We start from the raw sequence: 17,956 nt of genomic DNA, 5'->3' as shown, positions 1-17,956 counted from the left end.
TGCTGAAGGACCAGGAAGCCTGTTGTGCTGCAGTCCATTCAGTCACAAAGAATCACTACTCTGAAAGAGTAGTCTTTCAGTCACAAACAAAGCTACTCTGAAAGAAATACATGACAAATTGCTTTCCCTGACTCCAAATTTTTATCCTTTAGGTTAGAATGAGCGTGACTTTCTCTTACACTATATCCCTTCTAAAATTCATGTTTGCAATATAGAAAATAACTATTCAAGATAAAAAAGCATAGGTAACAAAAAATATCTCATAGTGTAGCCCAGGTTACTAAAATATTGCAATTGAATTTTAGACCAAAGCCTCAGTTAGGAACTGCTTTGTTTGTTATTACTTTCTCTCTCTCTCTCTCTCTCTCTCTCTATATATATATATATATATATATATTATCTTTGGTAACTTTTTTTTAAATTTTGTTTTATTTTTAAACTTTACAATATTGTATTAGTTTTACCAAATATAAGTAACCTTTTGAGTAAAAGGATTGACTGTGCCAAAGCAGATATCAAATATTTTTGGGTGCCCCAGCAAAATTCATCATCATAATATCTAGACTTTCCAAAAAATCCTCCATAGTAATATATAAATGTCCCTATAGCTTGATCTAATTACCAACAAATTCTATATTTATGTTAGTCTATTCAGTAACAGGAGAAAAACCACCCTCTGATGAAAATCTGTAAGCCAGGGACAAATAATGTCCATAGCAATTGCTTTAGCTTCTCAATTTCTTCTATGTCAACACATTTTTTTTTTTTTCAGATTCTTTCATCATGGCTTCTGATTTTTGGTTCTGCATCTCATTTACAGTCTATTCTTACACCATGAACTCTGGATGTTTATAGGGACTTTTGGCTTTAAAACACATCATTTCCTAAATGAATGTGTCTTGAACTCACTCCTCTGGCTCTTTTCATTTTAGGTTACCATAAATATCAGAAATTCTAAGTCCTTAGGAGACTAAGCACATTTCATCTCCAAACAGGAGCAGATTCAGACAATGATTACTTTATCTAATTACTGAAACCTGAATTCCATTCTTGTTTAACCCTTTCCATTACTTTGCTCACAGTATATTTTTCTAATGAGCTTCCGTTATTAAATGCTGATATTTTCTCAAGCCTTCCCCTTCCCTACTCCCTAACTTCTTTAGTGTTTTCTGGATCCTAGGTTGTCTTAGGCATCTATAGTTTCCAACAAACCAAGTCAATAAAGACTAGACGAGTGAGTAGTAAAAATGATAAAAGAATAATACATCAACAGAGTGACCTGAAGAAAAGACTAAAAATGAAACTAACAGAAGATGGAATGGCAATTTTATATAAAAGGCATAGATTCAAAGATGAATCTTTCAGAGAAAAATTACTTCAGTTACTTTAAGAAAGTGAGCTTTGGGCTTCCTTGGTGGCTACATGGTAAAGAATCTGCATGCCGATGCAGGAGACAGAGCTTTGATTCCTGATCCAGGAAGATCCCACATGACACAGCTACAGAAGCCCACACACTCCGGAGCCCATGCTCTCCAACAAGAGACGCTATCGCAATGAGAAACCCACACACTGCAAGCAAGAGTAGCCTGGTTTACCGCAATTAGAGAAAAGCCTACACGGCAATGAAGAACCAGCACAGCAAAAAAATAAATTTAAAAAAGAAAGTGAGCTTTGGAGACAACTTCAATAATGTTCTATGAATAATGGTCCATGAATGGTAGCCATAAGCAGTGAAAAAAACATAAGACTAGAAAAGAATAGCTTTTAATAAATGACATTAGTAGTGATGTGGTTAATAGAATCACTAATATCAAGGAGCTTTAGAAAATTCCTTATTATTAATATATTTTAGCAAAATATTTGTAATATTCAAAATACTTCCAAAGATCCAAAATTGTATATTTTACGTATCTTCATAGGTATTAAATAACATAACCTTTATAATATATATTATTCCTATTTATGTATCCGTAATAGTTGCTTTTTAAAACCTATCCTTTTATTCAATGGAAAAACTTTGGTGGGATTTAAGGGATTGAGGACATTACTATATCTACTGTGTCTAGAACACATGTCTTCAATTACACAGAAATCAGGCTAATTGCAGTCTGGACATTTTGCATTTCCTTCTAATTATGTTAATATAATAGAAACATTTGTAACTCAGGCTACTCAGGTACAACTGCAAATACGAAAGAGTTTACATACAAAAACAGTGCTTTACAATTCACAAAAAGTTCATTTCAGTTAATTATACTATAATGCCAAGTTTTCATTTTTACAATTACCTAGTGTTCAAAGCAAAACTCTAAAAAATAAAAAAAGGCACAAATTTTGAGGTCAGAAGATCTCTGAGTTAAATCCCAGCAATGTCACTTAACTGTCTGGCTTTTAGTAAGTTAATTGACCCCTCTGAGCTTTAGTTTCCCTATTCATAAAAAAAGAGGTAGAAGTACCTATATTACAGTATTGTGAAGAATAAACTACCTACACATGCAAAATACCTAGCACAGTGCCCGGTACATAGTAGGCACTCAATAAATACAAATTTATTTCTATTTTTACTGTGTCCTTAAAGCAATACAAAATTTAGCATAAAGCACTCCGTGAATATTTTGCTATATGTACAATTATCAGTCTAACAAACTAAATATTTCTCTATGTTTTCAGCTACTGAGATTTTATATCACTGTTAATAATTACTTGCAATAATTAATAAGAGAAAACATATATACAAAGCACAAATTAGTTTTGGAGTGATTAATATACCACAAAAATTATACTATATTATATGACTTTTATCACATCACAAAAATATCAAGAATATTAACAAGATAATAGAAGATATTAAAAGTAATTAAAGAAATTATTAATATAATATGATCTATAACTATAGTATCAACAATATTTCAAAGAAACATAATAAAAAATAAAGAAATAAAAATAGTAATAAAAAAAAACATAATAAAATAATTGTACTTACATGTTTCCAGCGTGCAAATTTTTCTGTTATATTAGTTCCAGGCTGAAAAAAGAGTTCCTTAAAGAGTTTATTATCAAATCCTTTGTGCTTGTAAATCCATCTTTTTTCACATTCACTAATAGATTTTTCATGTTTTTTATACAAGAACAAGTGGCTGAATATAAGGGAGGAAGAGGGAATTGCTATTTAGTCTTTTTACCAAAAAAAAGTGGGAGAAAGCTACTTATGAGTTCACTTACATTTTAGAAAACATAGTGGTAAATTTAATATACTTGTTTTCATATTATTACTATATAAAACTATTTAGGCACTCTAAGACTTTCTCATTAACATTTATCAAGGGATGAATGAGTGCTGAGAAATCTCTGGTGATATGAATGCCCAAACAATTATCAAACTACACCTGGCTATGCATTTTATAATATAATGTTATAACATGACTAAATTATCTATAGGGATATAAAATAACCAACGTGAGCTCTTCTTACTTTCCTTCTCCATTTAAGAAATAACTTATTTCCACCTTGGAATACTACTCTACAGCAATACTGTCCAAGAGAATGTAATGTATGCCATAAAATACCTTAAAAGTTTCTACTAGCTATACTAAAAAACAGTGAAAATAAATAGATGAGATTAATTTTAATACAGTTGACACATGAACACCACAAGTATGAACTACATGAGTCACTTATACATGAATTTTTTTTCAGTAGAAAAAAGTACTATACTATCACACTGCGAAAACCACAGATATACAGGACCAAGGGTAAATAACTAGAGCATCTGCAAATTCTGGTACTTGCAGCAGGTCCTGAAACCAACCTCTTGCAGATAAAAAGATGACTATATTATGTTTTATTTAACTTAACGTATTCAAAATAATACTAGATAAATGACATCAAAAACTTAATATTGTAATAATAAAATACTAAACATTAGCTCTATAAGATCAAAAACAAGGGATAACATCTCTCACCCAACCTATTCAACATATTCAGCATTGTACTCAAAGCCCTGATCAGTCCAATGAGGCAATAAGAAGAAAATCATACCCAATCTAATCTTTGAGAACAGATGCAAAAATTCTAAACATGAGTAAAAAGAATCCAGCAATGTAAGCAAAGAATAATAAGAACACTATGATTAAGTATTACAAAGCTCATTACACAAATAATAGAGAGAAAACGTAAAAACATATAAATGGATGCAGAAAGGCACAAGATAAAATTCAGTAACCAATCATTATTCAGAATTTTCTAAGAGAGGATATCAAAATAAGCTACTTCAATATCATATAGACAGATCACCAAAAACTGGTAATATTTATTATATGTGATTAAAGAGCAAAATCATTTGAACTAAAATGATGAAACAGGTAGGAAGCTTACTGCTACCATTACTATTAAACAGCTAAAGAAAAAATTAACCAAGGAAAGCAATTTTTCAATTTCTGAAATTTTGTAAGTGGGCTCTATCAATTTATTCCTTCACTTAAATATTTTCACTGATGATCTAAAAATTAGGGTGAAATACATTAAAAGAATAAAACTTTAGTTCACTTCAGTTCACTTCAGTTCAGTCACTAAGTCGTGTCCAACTCTTTGCAACCCCATGAATCGCAGCACGCCAGGCCTCCCTGTCCATCACCAACTCCCGGAGTTCACTCAGACTCATGTGCATCGAGTTGGTGATGCCATCCAGCCATCTCATCCTCTGTCGTCCCCTTCTCCTCCTGCCCCCAATCCCTCCAGACATCAGGGTCTTTCCAGTGAGTCAACTCTTCGCATGAGGTGGCCAAAGTATTGGAGTTTCAGCCTCAGCATCAGTCCTTCCAATGAACACCCAGGACTGGTCTCCTTTAGGATGGACTGGTTGGATCTCCTTGTAGTCCAAGGGACTCACAAGAGTCGTCTCCAGCACCACAGTTAGGGTGAAATACATTAAAAGAATAAAACTTACAACGATTCAACTAAGACAGAAGTCTACTTTGCTTGCATGCAGTCTACACTGGTTGAGCAGTGCTGCTCAATAAAATAATTCCATCTTTCCTCATCATGCTTAAGTGTGAGTCTCTCAGTCATGAGCGACTCTTTATGATCCCATGGACTCTAGTCTGCCAAGCTCCTCTGTCCATGGTATTCTCCAGGAAAGAATGCTGGAGTGGGTAGACAATTCCATTCTCCAGGGGATCTTCCCAATCCAGGGATGAAACCCAGGTCTCCTGCATTGCAGGCAGATTCTTCATCACTGAACCACCAGGGAAGCCATGTGCAAAGACACTGTAATTGACCCACATGACTAATGCATTTCAGTCCATGGGAAATTACCATTTAAGTATTTGAAGCAACAATTGCAGCCATTAACTCTGTTCACTTACAAATCTAACAAAAATATGGTCAGATGAACACACTTAGCTGTAAGTAAAATTGGTTAATAAATATCTAGTAGGTACTTAACTACTAAAAGAAAAAGAAAACAATGGATTTTCAAGAAAAAATTAGTATCTTGAAAATGACCAGTAACTGCTCTCTAAACAGAAGTCTGTAATACCATGAAGCTGACATTCTCTGATAAGTAAAATTAAATAACAGATAAACCGAAGACTAAATATATAACAAGTGAATTGCTTTTTACATAGGCTGAACTTAGATAGTATTGGTACGAGGACATAAGATACAGTAAGAATATTAGAAAAACATTCGAGTAAAGCAAACAAGAAAATACAAAAGGCAAAAGTATGCTTAAGGAGGCCAGAACACATTTGACATGTTTGAAGAATGTGAAGAAGGTCACTGAAATGGATAGTCACTGCAGAGTTTTGAGCAGAAGCATGGCTTTAAGTTCAGAGAAGATCAAGATGGTGGAACAGGAGGACATGGAACTCACCTCCCCCTATGAAAACACATCAAAAATACATCTACATGTGGAACAATCCAGAAAAGTAATCAGAGACTTGATGAAATACTCCTGCATGACCAAATCTGTGAGAAAATTCACACAGAATCAGGTAGGAAGGGAAGAGATGGGATCAGGTTAGGACCTGTGCCCCTGGGAGGGAGACTCAGAGGAAAAAAGATGTTACACAGGTGGAGACCCTCCCTGGGGAGTGAGCTGTTCAAATCACACACTGAGCACCCAGCCTTGGAGTCTGACACTGAGAAGGTGAGCCCACTTCACTGGTTCCAGGGCTAGTGGGACTAACAGCAGGACTGGGAAAGCCTGCTTGTAAGAAGCATGCACAAACTCACTTGATCCCGACACAGGGCAGAGAGGGAGAAGTAAGATTGCAGGGTGGTTGGCTGGTTTCTCACAACCACCCTGGCCTGCATTTCAACCTAAGAAGGGTAGTCACTTATGATACACCTCCACACTGGGCTAAGGGACATGATATACCTCCACACTGTGGCAGAGCAACAAAGGACAAAGGCTCAGACCCAAAGCAGCAACTGAGCAGCGCAGGGGCAACCACTCCTGGTGCTCACACAAACAGTGCCTTGAAGTCATCCAGGTTCCTGCCCAGGCCAGACCTCCATAGCCGGGGTCCTGACCCACACCAAGCACGTAAGAACAGCATTGGGTCAAACAAGTAGGCATTTTGAATGAAATGGAAAAATTCCCCCAAAGATACAAATTTCCAAAACTAACTTAATAAGAAGCAGGAAACCTAAACAGACTTTTAACAAGCAAAAAAAAAAAAAAACTCACTGAATTAATAATTTAAAATATGCTCATAAAGGAAAGCCCAGGCCAAGATGACTTTATTGGTGAATTCTACCAAACATTTAAGGAAAAAATAAAATCCTTCACAAACTCTTCCACTCTTTCAGAAAATAATGGGGGGAACATTTTTCAATATATTTTTATGATTCCAGGGGGAGTTTTGCCAGCATGCCAGACAGTGACAGATTCTTCTTTTTTTATAAAAGGAATGGAAAATCCTCTGTAATACAGAGGTTGCCAGTGTGAAGTCATTTGCTTTAGCAAGATTACCTTAGAAGTAATCGGAAAGATTATTTTTTAAAATTAGAGGATCCAACTCCCTTGCTGATTCCATTATCAGAAAGATAGTGATTTAGATACAAAATAGTAACAAACTATGGAATCATAATACTTCTTCTAATAACTAACATCCGGAAAGCACTGCCTATGTGCCAATCAATTCTGAGCACCTAACAGGTATTACCTCAGTCTGTGCTCACAAACATTACTGTCCCTATATATTGAGCCTCAGAGGAAACTTACTCACTCAAGGGCCAAGAGCTACAGAATGGGCATACCAGGTCTCTCAATGTCTAGGTCAGGTCACTTCTCACCCCCAGCTTACCAGCAATTACAAAAATAAAGAATTCCACAGGCATCCAGGAAGAATACATAGATCTAACTCAATATATATTAGAAATGGCAAAAATTCCTCAGGATTTTTGGTTGTTTGGCACTTTTCCTTATTTTGAGAACTAATGAGTTCTATCGATCTTCGCTCACCACTCATAATTTTTGTTTTTACTTTGGTTATTCTAGTCATTTTCTAAGAGGCACATTGGGAAGCCTTTCTTAGTCTTTATTTTTCTTCATTGTGAATAAAAAATTCTCTCATCCTATTTATTGTTTCCTCTCTCAAGCAGAAGTGAAGGCTGAAGGGGGGACATTTCAGTTCATTCTCATACTGAAACTCAAACCATGAACAATTACAACAGGAAAATTTTAGTCTTGTTTTCCAGATTTTACCCTGGATCCTTATTTACCTTAGTTTTAAGTACTAAATTAAGTTTATTGTTTTCCAGTTATTGTTAAAAAATCTCAAGTATTTCTAAAATGCTATAAATTTATGACTTTCTTTCATCTATAATTTCTTTGGTTTTCAGCTCTTATGGGCCAGGAAGATCTTCACAATTATCTTACAGGCCAGGAATGTCTTCACAACTATCAGCACAAAAATAACCTATAACCTATTTAATAGACTATACATCTAGCATAATTATAGAAAAAAAGTGGTCAAAAATTAAAAACTATCCTTTATTTAAAATTCCTATTCATTCATATTTGATTTTTAACATTTTAATTAAACAACAAAAAACTCAACAAGACACAATAGTCTGCATATTATTTGCTACTGCAGATTTCATATAATCAACAACTTTGATAAAGTATAAAAATATACATGTAAAATCTTAACAAGTAAGAAATTGTGATTGCTATTAAACAGGTAGAAGTTAACTTCAACTTGCCAAGAAAGGAAGCAAGAGAAGGGAAAAGCAGAGTAGAGGGGAGGACTGCGTAAGGTTTGCCTGCTATTCATGTAATCCCTTAAACCAACATCTTTGGTGACACCCACTGTGTGCAAATTTTTGTGTTAATTTAAAAAAATTTTTAATGGATTTTACATTTTAGACCAGTAATAGATTCATAGCAAAACTGAGAGGAAGGTAGAGAGAATTCTTATATATCCTTTTTTCCCATACATGTATAGCCTCCCTCATGATTAACATCCCCAACTAGAATGGTACATTACAATTGATGAATACACATTGATACATTACTACCACTCAAAGACCATAGTTTATATCAGTGTTGAATGTCAGCAGTGTACATTGTGTGGATTTGCACAGATGTACAATGACAAGTAATCATCATTATATATGATATTGACTATTTCACTGCCCTAAAAATCCTCTGTTCTCTGCCTATGGCAAGCACTGATTTTTGTATTATCATGAGTCTTGCATTTTCCAAAATGTCAAATAGTTTGAATCACAAAGTATGTAGCCTTTTCAATTCTTTCAGTTGGTAATACACATTTAAATTTCCTCCATCTCATTTATGGTTTCATAGCTCATTTTTTTATCACTAAAATGATTCTATCATCTGGATCCATCATTTTATTTATTCACCCATTCACCTACTAAAGGATGTTTTGGTTGCTTCCAAAGTTTTGCCATTACAAATAAAATTGATATAAACAATCATGGATAGGTTTTTGTGTAGGCATACATTTACAACTGCTTTAGGTAAATACCAAGAAGTATATGGCAAGGATCATATGGCAAGAGTACGCTATTTTTCAATTTCATTGATTTCTGCTCTAATTATTATGTTTCTGTGTACCTTAATTTGTTCTCCTTTCCTAACTGCCTAAAGTTGAAGCTTACATAACTGTTTTTAGACATTTCTTCCTTTCTAATACATGCATTTATTCCTATAAATGTTCCTCTACACACTACTTTCTCTGCACCCACAAATTTTGAACAGTCTTGATTTAATTTTCATTTAGGCCAAAATGTTTTAAAATTTCTCTTGAGAGCTCTTCAACTCATGTTTTATTTGGAAGTGCTAGAAGTTTTAACTCTCCAAGCAAATTGAAATTTTCCAGCTAAATTTCTGTTTCTGATGTCTTGCTTCATTCCACTGTCTCTGAGAGCACACACTGTGTTTTCTATCCTTTTAAAGTTGTGTTTCATGGCCCAGAATGTGGTCTATTTGGGTGAATGTTCCATGTAAGCTTGAGATGAATCTGTATTCTGTTGCTGTGTTGCATAAGCATCCTTTTTATTCTGTTGATTGATGATTTTGAGGTCAACTATATTTTATCTGATTTTCTGCCTGCTAGATTTACTTCTGATAACCAGAGTTGATTTTCCCACTAAAATAATTGATTCATTTGCTTCTCATTTGTAAGTGGTCTGTTCATATTTTCTATTTATTTCTGATTCAGCCTTGGGAGGTTGTACCTTTATAAGAATTTGTACGTTTCCTCTACATTTGTTGGCATATAGTTGCTTGTAGTATTCTCCTATGATTCTTTGTATTTCTGAATTTTCAGCTTCCCAGGTAGCTCAGTGGAAAACAATCCTCCTGCCAATGCAGATCATGCTAGAGACTTGGGCTTGATCCCTGGGTTGTGAAGATCCCCAGAGTAGGAAATGGCAACCTACTCCAGTATTATTGCTTAGAGAATCCCATGGACAGAGGAGCCTGGTAGGCTACAGTCCATAGGGTCGCAAGAGTTGGACGTGACTGAGCCACTAAGCGGACAAATACACACAGGGTTGGTTTTAACTTCATTTAACTTCTGATTTTATCAGTTTTGGCCCTCTCTCTTTTTCTTGATGAGTCTGGCTAAAAGTTGATCAATTTTATTTATCTTTTCAAAGAATCAGCTCTTTAGTTTCTTTGAATTTTTAATTGTTTTTGTCACAGTTTTATTTGTTTCTGCTCTGATCTTTATGCTTTCTTTCCTTCTACTAACTGAAGGTTTCACTGTTCTACTTTTCCCATTTCCTTTAGGTGTAAGGTCAGGTTGTTACTTGAGATTTTTTTTTTATTACCTGAAGTAAGCTTGTATTGCTATAAACGTCCCTCTTAAGAGGTTAGTGCAAAATATATAAACAGCTCCTACAACTTAATATCAAGAATCAAACAACCCAATTAAGAATGGACAGAAGGGCTGCATAGATATTTTTCCAGAGAAGACATACAGATGGCCAACTGGCATATGAAAAGATGCATAACACCATTAATCACCAGAGAAGTGCAAATCAAAACCACAGTGACATATCGTTTCATATGGAACGTGAGTGAGTGAAGTCACTCAGTTGTGTCCGACCCCATGGACTGTAGCCTACCAGGCTCCTCCATCCATGGGATTTTCCAGGCAAGAATACTGGAGTGAGTTGCCATCTCCTTCTCCAGGAGATCTTTCTAACCCAGGGATTGAACCCAGGTCTCCCACATTGTAGACAGATGCTTTACTATCTGAGCCAGAATGGCTAGCACCAAAAAGACCAGTGATAACAAATACTGGCAAGGATGGAAAGAAAAAAAGAATGCTTCTACACTGTTGTTGGGAATTTATATTAGTACATCTACAGTGGGAAATTGTATGGCTATTACTCAAAAAAAAAAAAAAAAAAAACCTAAAAATTAAACTACCATAAAAAACTTAGGAAAGAATAAAATTTTGCCACTGTAGCAACACAGATGGACTTGGAGGATATTATGCTTAGGGAAATAAATTGGACAGAGAAAAAAATGCCATATGATATCATTCACATCAGTGATCTAAAAAATAAACTAATGAATGAACATAACAAAAAAGAAACAGACTAACAGATAGAGAGAACATACTAGTGGTTATTGGGGAGAACAGGAAAGTTGGGGGGAGACAGAAGTAGGGGGTGAAGAGGTATAAAATAATATGTATAGAATAAATAAGCAACAAGGATATATTTTATAATACAGGGAATATAGCCCATACTTTCAGTTCAGTCGCTCAGTCGTGTCCAGGCCTGCGACCCCATGAACTGCAGCATGCCAGGCTTCCATGTCCATCACCAACTCCCAGAATTGGTCAAACTCATGCCCATCAAGTCAGTGATGTCATCCAAACATCTCATCCTCTGTCATCCTCTTCCCCTCCTACCTTCAACCTTTCCCAGCATTAGGGTCTTTTCCAGTGAGTCAGTTCTTTGCATCAGATGGTCTTAAGTACTGGAGCTTCATCTTCATCATCCAAACTTCCAATAAATATTCAGGACTGATTTCCTTTAAAACTGACTGGTTTGATCTCCTTGCTCTCCAAAGGTCTCTCAAAAGTCTTCTCCAACACCACAGTTCAAAAGCATCAGTTCTTCGGCCCTCAGCTTTCTTTATAGACCAACTGTCACATCCATAGATGACCACTGGAAAAACCATAGCTTTGACTATATGGACCTTTCTTGGTAAGTAATGCCTCTTTTTTTTAATATGCTGTCTAGGTTGTTCATAACTTTTCCTCCAAGGAGCGTCTTTTAATTTCATGGCTGCAGTCACCATGTGAAGTAATTTTGGAGCCCAAGAAAATAAAGTGTGTCACTGTTTGCACTGTTTCCTCATCTATTTGCCATGAAGAGATGGGACTGGATACTATGATCTAAGTTTTTTGAATGTTGAGAATGTTGAGTTTTAAGCCAGTTTTTTAACTCTCTTCTTCCACCTTCATCAAGTGGCTCTTTAGTCCTCTTCACTTTCTGCCATAAGGGTGGTATCATCTGCATATCTGAGATTATTGATATTTGTCCCGTTAATCTTGGTTCCAGCTTGTGCTTCATCCAGTCCAATATTTCTCATGATTTATTCTGCATATAAGCTAAATAAGCAGGGTGACAATATACAGCCTTGATGTACTCCTTACCCAATATGGAACCAGTCTGTTGTTCCATGCCCATTTCTAACTGTTGTTTCTTGACCTGCATACACATTTCTCAGGATGCAGGTAAGGTGGTCTGGTATTCCCATCTACTGAAGAATTTCCCACAGTTTTCTGTGATCCACTCAGTCAAAGGCTTTAACATTGTCAATAAGCAGAAATAGGCTTTTTTTTTTTTCCTGTAATTCTCTTGCTTTTTCTCTGATCCAACGGATGTTGGCAATTTGTTCTCTGGTTCCTCTGCCTTTTCTAAAACCAGCTTGAACATCTGGAGGTTCTCGGTTCATGTACTGTTGAAGTCTAGCTTGGAGAATTTTGAGCAGTACTTTGCTAGTCTGGGAGAAGATAGCAATGGTGCAGTAGTTTGCCTTTCTTTGGGATTGGAATGAAAAATGACCTTTTCCAGTCCTGTGGCCACTGCTGAGTTTTCCAAATTTGCTGGCATATTTGGTGCACCACTTTCACAGCATCATCTTTTAAGATTTTAAATAGCTCAGCTGGAATTACATCACTTGCACTAGCTTTGTTCGTAGTGATGCTTCCTAAGGCCCACTTGATTTCTCACACCAGGATGTCTGGCTCTAGATGAGTGATCACACCATCATGATTATCTGGGTCATGAAGATCTTTTTTCTATAGTTTTTCTGTGTATTCCTGCTAGCTCTTCTTCATATCTTCTGTTTCTGTTAGGCTCATACCATCTCTGTCCTTTATTGTGCCCATCTTTGCATGAAATATTCCCTTGGTATTTCTAATTTTCTTGAAGAGATCTCTGGTCTTCTCCATTCGATTGTTTTTCTCTATTTCTTTGCACTGCTTACTTAGGAAGGCTTTCTTATCTCTCCTTCCTATTCTTTGGAACTCTGCATTTAGATGGATATATCTTTCTTTTCTCCTTTGCCTTTCACTTCTCTTCTTTTTTCAGCTATTTGTAAGGCCCCCTCAGGCAACCATTTTTCCTTTACGCATTTCTTCTTCTTGGGGATTGTTTTATCACTGCCTCCTATACAATGTTACAAACCTCCATCCACAGTTCTTCAGGAACTCTAACAGATCTAATCCCTTGAATCAATTTGTCACTTCCATTGCATAATCGCAAGGGATTTGATTTGGGTCATACCTGAATGGTCTAGTGGTTTTCCCTACTTTCTTAAATTTAAGTCTGAATTTTGCAATAAGGAGTTCCTGATCCAAGCTACAGTCAGCTCCTGGTCTTTTTTTTGCTGACTGTATAGAGCTTCTTCATCTTTGAATACAAAGAATATAATCAATCTGATTTCAGTATTGACCATCTGGTGATATCGATGTATAGAAGTCATTTCTTGTGTTGTTGGAAGAGTGTGTTTGCTATGACCAGTGTGTTCTCTTCAGAAACCTCTGTTAGGCATTCCCCTGCTTCATTTTGTACACCAAGGCCAAATTTGCCAGTTACTCCAGGTATCTCTTGACTTCCTACATTTGCATTCCAGTACCCTGCAATGAAAAGGATATCTTTTTTGGGTGTTAGTTCCAGAAGGTCTTGTAAGTCTTTTAGAACCATTCAACTTCTGCTTCTTCAGCACTACTGGTTGTGGCATAGACTTGGATTACTGTGATATTGAATGGTTTCCCGGAAACAAACATAGATCATTATGTTGTTTTTGAGACTGCATCTAAGTACTGCATTTAGGACTCTTTTGTTGAATAGGAGGGTTACTCCATTTCTTCTAAGGGATTCTTTCCCACAGTAGTAGATATAATGGTCATCTGAGTCAAATTCACCCATGCCAGTCCAGTTTAGTTAACTGATTTTAAAATGTCAATGTTCACTCTTGAGATCACCTGCTTGACCACTTCTAATTTACTCTGATTCATGGACCTAACATTCCAGGTTCCTATGCAATACTGTTCTTTACAGCATTGGACTATACTTCTATCACTAGTCACATGCACAACTGGGTGTTATTTTCGCTTTGGCTCAGCCTCTTCATTCTTTCTGGAGTTTTTTTTTTGTTTTTTTCCACTCTTCTCCAGTAGCATCTTGGGTACCTACCGAAGTGGGGAGTTCATCTTTCAGTGTCATATCTTTTTGCCTTTTCATACTGCTCATGGCATTCTCAAGGCAGGAATACTGAAGTGGTTTGTCATTCTCTTCTCCAGTGGACTACATTTTGTCAGAACTCTCCACCATGACACATCCATCTTGGGTGGCCCTACATGGCATGGCTCAAAGTTTCATTGAATTAGACAAGTCTGTGATCCAAGTGATCAATTTGGTTAGTTTTCTATTTTGTGATTTCCATTCTGTCTGCCCTCTGATGGATAGGATAGAAGCTTGTGAAGTATCCTGATGAGACAGACTGTCTGTGGGGGAATCTGGGTCTTCTATGATGGGTGGGGCCATGCTCAGTAAATCTTAATCTACACTTTATGCTAACTATTAATGAAGTATAATTTTTAAAAACTGTGAATCAATATGTTTTTTTACCTGAAACCTATATAATATTGCAAATCAATGATTTCTCAATTTTTTAAAAAGTATACTTTCACTTATACCTTTCCAAGTGTTCTTCTTTTTCTATGTAGATTTGTTTCTGATCTAAATCATTTATTTCTCTCTTAAAAACTCCTCTTAACATTTCTTGCCATTCAACTGTACTGGCAACAAATTCTCCCAGTTGTTTTTTATTTATTTATGTTTTATTTTTAAATGTTTATTTGGTTGCACCAGATCTTAGTTGTTCCAGGGAACTAGTTGGGATCTAGTTCCCTGACCAGGGATTGAACCACAGCCCCCTGCATTAGGATCATGAAGTCTTAGCCACTGGACCACCAGGGAAGCCCCTCTCCCAGCTGTTTATCTGAGAAAGTTTTTATTTTCCTTTACTTAATAAGGATAATTCTTCAATGACTAAAATTCTAGGTTGAATTTTTTCCTAGGTTGTTATTTTGTTGCTGGTACTTTGAATTTTTCACTCCCCCCTCTTCTTTATAGCGGGATTTCCTAGGAAAAGTCAGTTTTATCTTTGCATCTCTATATTAAGGTATATTTAAGTTCTGACTTTTTAATGGATTTTTTTAATTTCTTTTGATTTTTCTGTGTTTGAATATGATATACCTAAGGGGAGGTTTTTAGTGTTTATCTTGCTTGGTGTCCCTCTGATGTTCTGGGATCACAATTTGGTGTCTGACAATAATTGGGTGAAAATTTTCCATTCTTCTTGTTGAACTATTACTTTTTTTTTTTTCTTTTTCATTCCTTCTTCTTCTGGAATTCTTACTGTGTGTGCTATATCCTTTGTAGTTGTCTCACAGTTCTTATATAATCTGTTGTGACTTTTTTCAGTCTTATTTTGCTTTTCAGTTTTAGAGTTTTCTATTGATATGTCCTTGAGCTCAGAAAATTTTTCCTCAGTCATTTCTTGTCTTAAATAAACAACAGTAAGTTATTTTGGAAAATTCTGGGTACATTTTCTTGCTTTGTGAAAGATTTGCCTAGTCCCTTACTGTTTTCATTATCAAAGACAGGCAATATATAAACTCAAAAGCAGTTTTATCATTTAATCTTAGAGAGAGTAAATTAAGAATGAATACTTTCTCAGATGGTAAAAGCATCTGCCTACAATGCGGGAGACCTGGGTTTGATCCCTGGGTTGGGAAGATCCTCTGGAGAAGGAAATGGCAGCCCACTCCAGTATTGTTGCCTGGGAAATCCCATGGACAGAGGAGCCTGGCAGGCTGCAGTCCATGGGGTCGCAAAGGGTCGGACACGACTGAGCAACTTCACTTTCACTTTCACTTTCTCCTCAAAAGTATTCTCATTCTAGTCTATTAAAAATACTTATTCTCAAGTTCTTAGTTGTTCTACTAAGTGAAATAAGGAAATTCACTTATCCCTCCAAAATTATTAAAGCTTCAGTTTAGGCATGATCTCCTACTGAAAGTATTCTCTGACTTTCCAAAACCAAAATTGATCTATGCCCAGTGCACCCAAAAGAAATGCTTAATGGTAATGAGACTGGTTGTGTTTAACACCTTGCCCTAGCACATCAATCAACAGATGCAAGAGACGTAATAAGACAGTGTGACCTTGGTGCATGCCCTGATGATTCAAGCTCTCATAGAAGAATCCCCTTTGTATGAACCAGTAACGCTCAAGAAACTGAAGTTGAACAGTTCTAAAAGACCTACAAGACCTTCTAGAACTAACATCCAAAAAAGATATCCTTTTCATTGCAGGGTACTGGAATGCAAATATAGGAAGTCAAGAGATACCTGGAGTAACAGGCAAGTTTGGCCTTGGAGTACAAAATGAAGCAGGGGAATGCCTAACAGAGGTTTCCGAAGAGGACACACTGGTCATAGCAAACACACTCTTCCAACAACACAAGAAATGACTTCTACACATCGATATCACCAGATGGTCAATACTGAAATCAGATTGATTATATTCTTTGCATTCAAAGATGGATAAGCTCTGTACAGTCAGCAAAAACAAGACAAGGAGCTGACTGTAGCTAGGATCATGAACTCCTAATTGCAAAATTCAGACTTAAATTGGGGATTGTTTTATCACTGCCTCCTATACAATGTTACAAACCTCCACCCACAATTCTTCAGGAACTCTATTAGATCTAATCCCTTGAATCAATTTGTCACTTCCATGTGTACATTTCTGACTCTTATTAACAAGTGTGTGTGAACATTCGAGAAACAAGCATCCTTTAAAAATATATAATTCAAAACAAATCACCTGAGGAACATGGCACTTAAGCTACTCTTACACTCAGATTTGTATTTGTGACCTATAGGCTTTTAATATCTATTTCAGAGAGGCTTCCCTGGTGATTTAAGTCATGTCCAATTCTTTGCAATCCAATGGACTGTAGCCCGCCAGGCACCTCAGTTCAGTTCAGTTCATTCACTCAGTTGTCTCTGACTCCTTGTGACCCCATGGACTGCAGCACATCAGGATTCACTGTCCATTACCAACTCCTGGAGCTTGCTCAAACTGATGTCCATTGAGTCGGTGATGCCATATAACCATCTCATCCTCTGTCATCCCCTTCTCCTGCCTTCAATCTTTCTCAGCATCAGAGTCTTTTCCAATGAGTCAGTTCTTCGCATCAGGTGGCCAAAGTATTGGAGCTTAAGCTTCAGCATTCTCCTTTCAATGAATATTCAGGACTGATTTCCTTTAGGATTGACTGGCTTGATCTCCTTGCAGTCCAAGGCATTCTTAAAGAGTCTTCTCCTACACCACAGTTAAAAAGAATCAATTCTTCAGCACTCAGCTTGTTTTATGGCCCAACTCTCACACCCATACATGACTACTGGAAAAACCAAAGCTTTGACTAGATGGACCTTTGTTGGCAAAATGTCTCTAGTTTTTAATATGCTCTCTAGGTTTGTGATAACTTTTCTTCCAAGGAGCAAGCTTCTTTTTAATTTCATGGCTGCAGTCACCATCTACAGTAATTTTGGAGCCCAAGAAAATAAAATCTTCAACTCTTCCCATTGTTTCCTCATCTATTTTCCATGAAGTGATGCCATGATCTTAGTTTTTGAATGTTGAGTTTTAAGCCAGCTTTTTCACTCTCCTCTTTCAGTTTCATCAAGTGGCTCTTTAGTTCCTCTTTGCTTTCTGGTGTCATCTGTATGTCTGTGATCATTGATATTTCTCCCGGCAATCTTGATTTCAGCTTGTGCTTCATCCAATCCAGAATTTCACCTGATGTATTCTGCAGAGAAGTTAAATAAGCTAGGTGACAATATACAGCCTTGATGTACTCCTTTCCCAATTTGGAACC

At 36.3% G+C, this 17,956-nt stretch overlaps 1 protein-coding gene across 8 annotated transcripts in view; it reads right to left on the bottom strand.

Annotated features, from left to right (window-relative positions):
- LRRIQ3 (leucine rich repeats and IQ motif containing 3) overlaps positions 1 to 17,956 on the bottom strand; it is a 209,850-nt gene that overhangs the window by 133,293 nt on the left and 58,601 nt on the right. For all 8 annotated transcript variants that reach the window (XM_070786310.1, XM_070786312.1, XM_070786313.1 and 5 more), the window contains one exon: positions 2,984 to 3,137. In XM_070786310.1, the coding sequence (XP_070642411.1) occupies positions 2,984 to 3,137 (154 nt within the window). The remainder of the gene's footprint in view (positions 1 to 2,983; positions 3,138 to 17,956) is intronic.

The sequence above is a fragment of the Bos indicus genome, chromosome 3 (assembly GCF_029378745.1).
Source record: "Bos indicus isolate NIAB-ARS_2022 breed Sahiwal x Tharparkar chromosome 3, NIAB-ARS_B.indTharparkar_mat_pri_1.0, whole genome shotgun sequence".
Lineage (NCBI taxonomy): Eukaryota > Metazoa > Chordata > Mammalia > Artiodactyla > Bovidae > Bos > Bos indicus.
The sequence above is the reverse complement of the archived record's forward strand: the minus strand, read 5'-3'. Positions and strand labels throughout refer to the sequence as shown.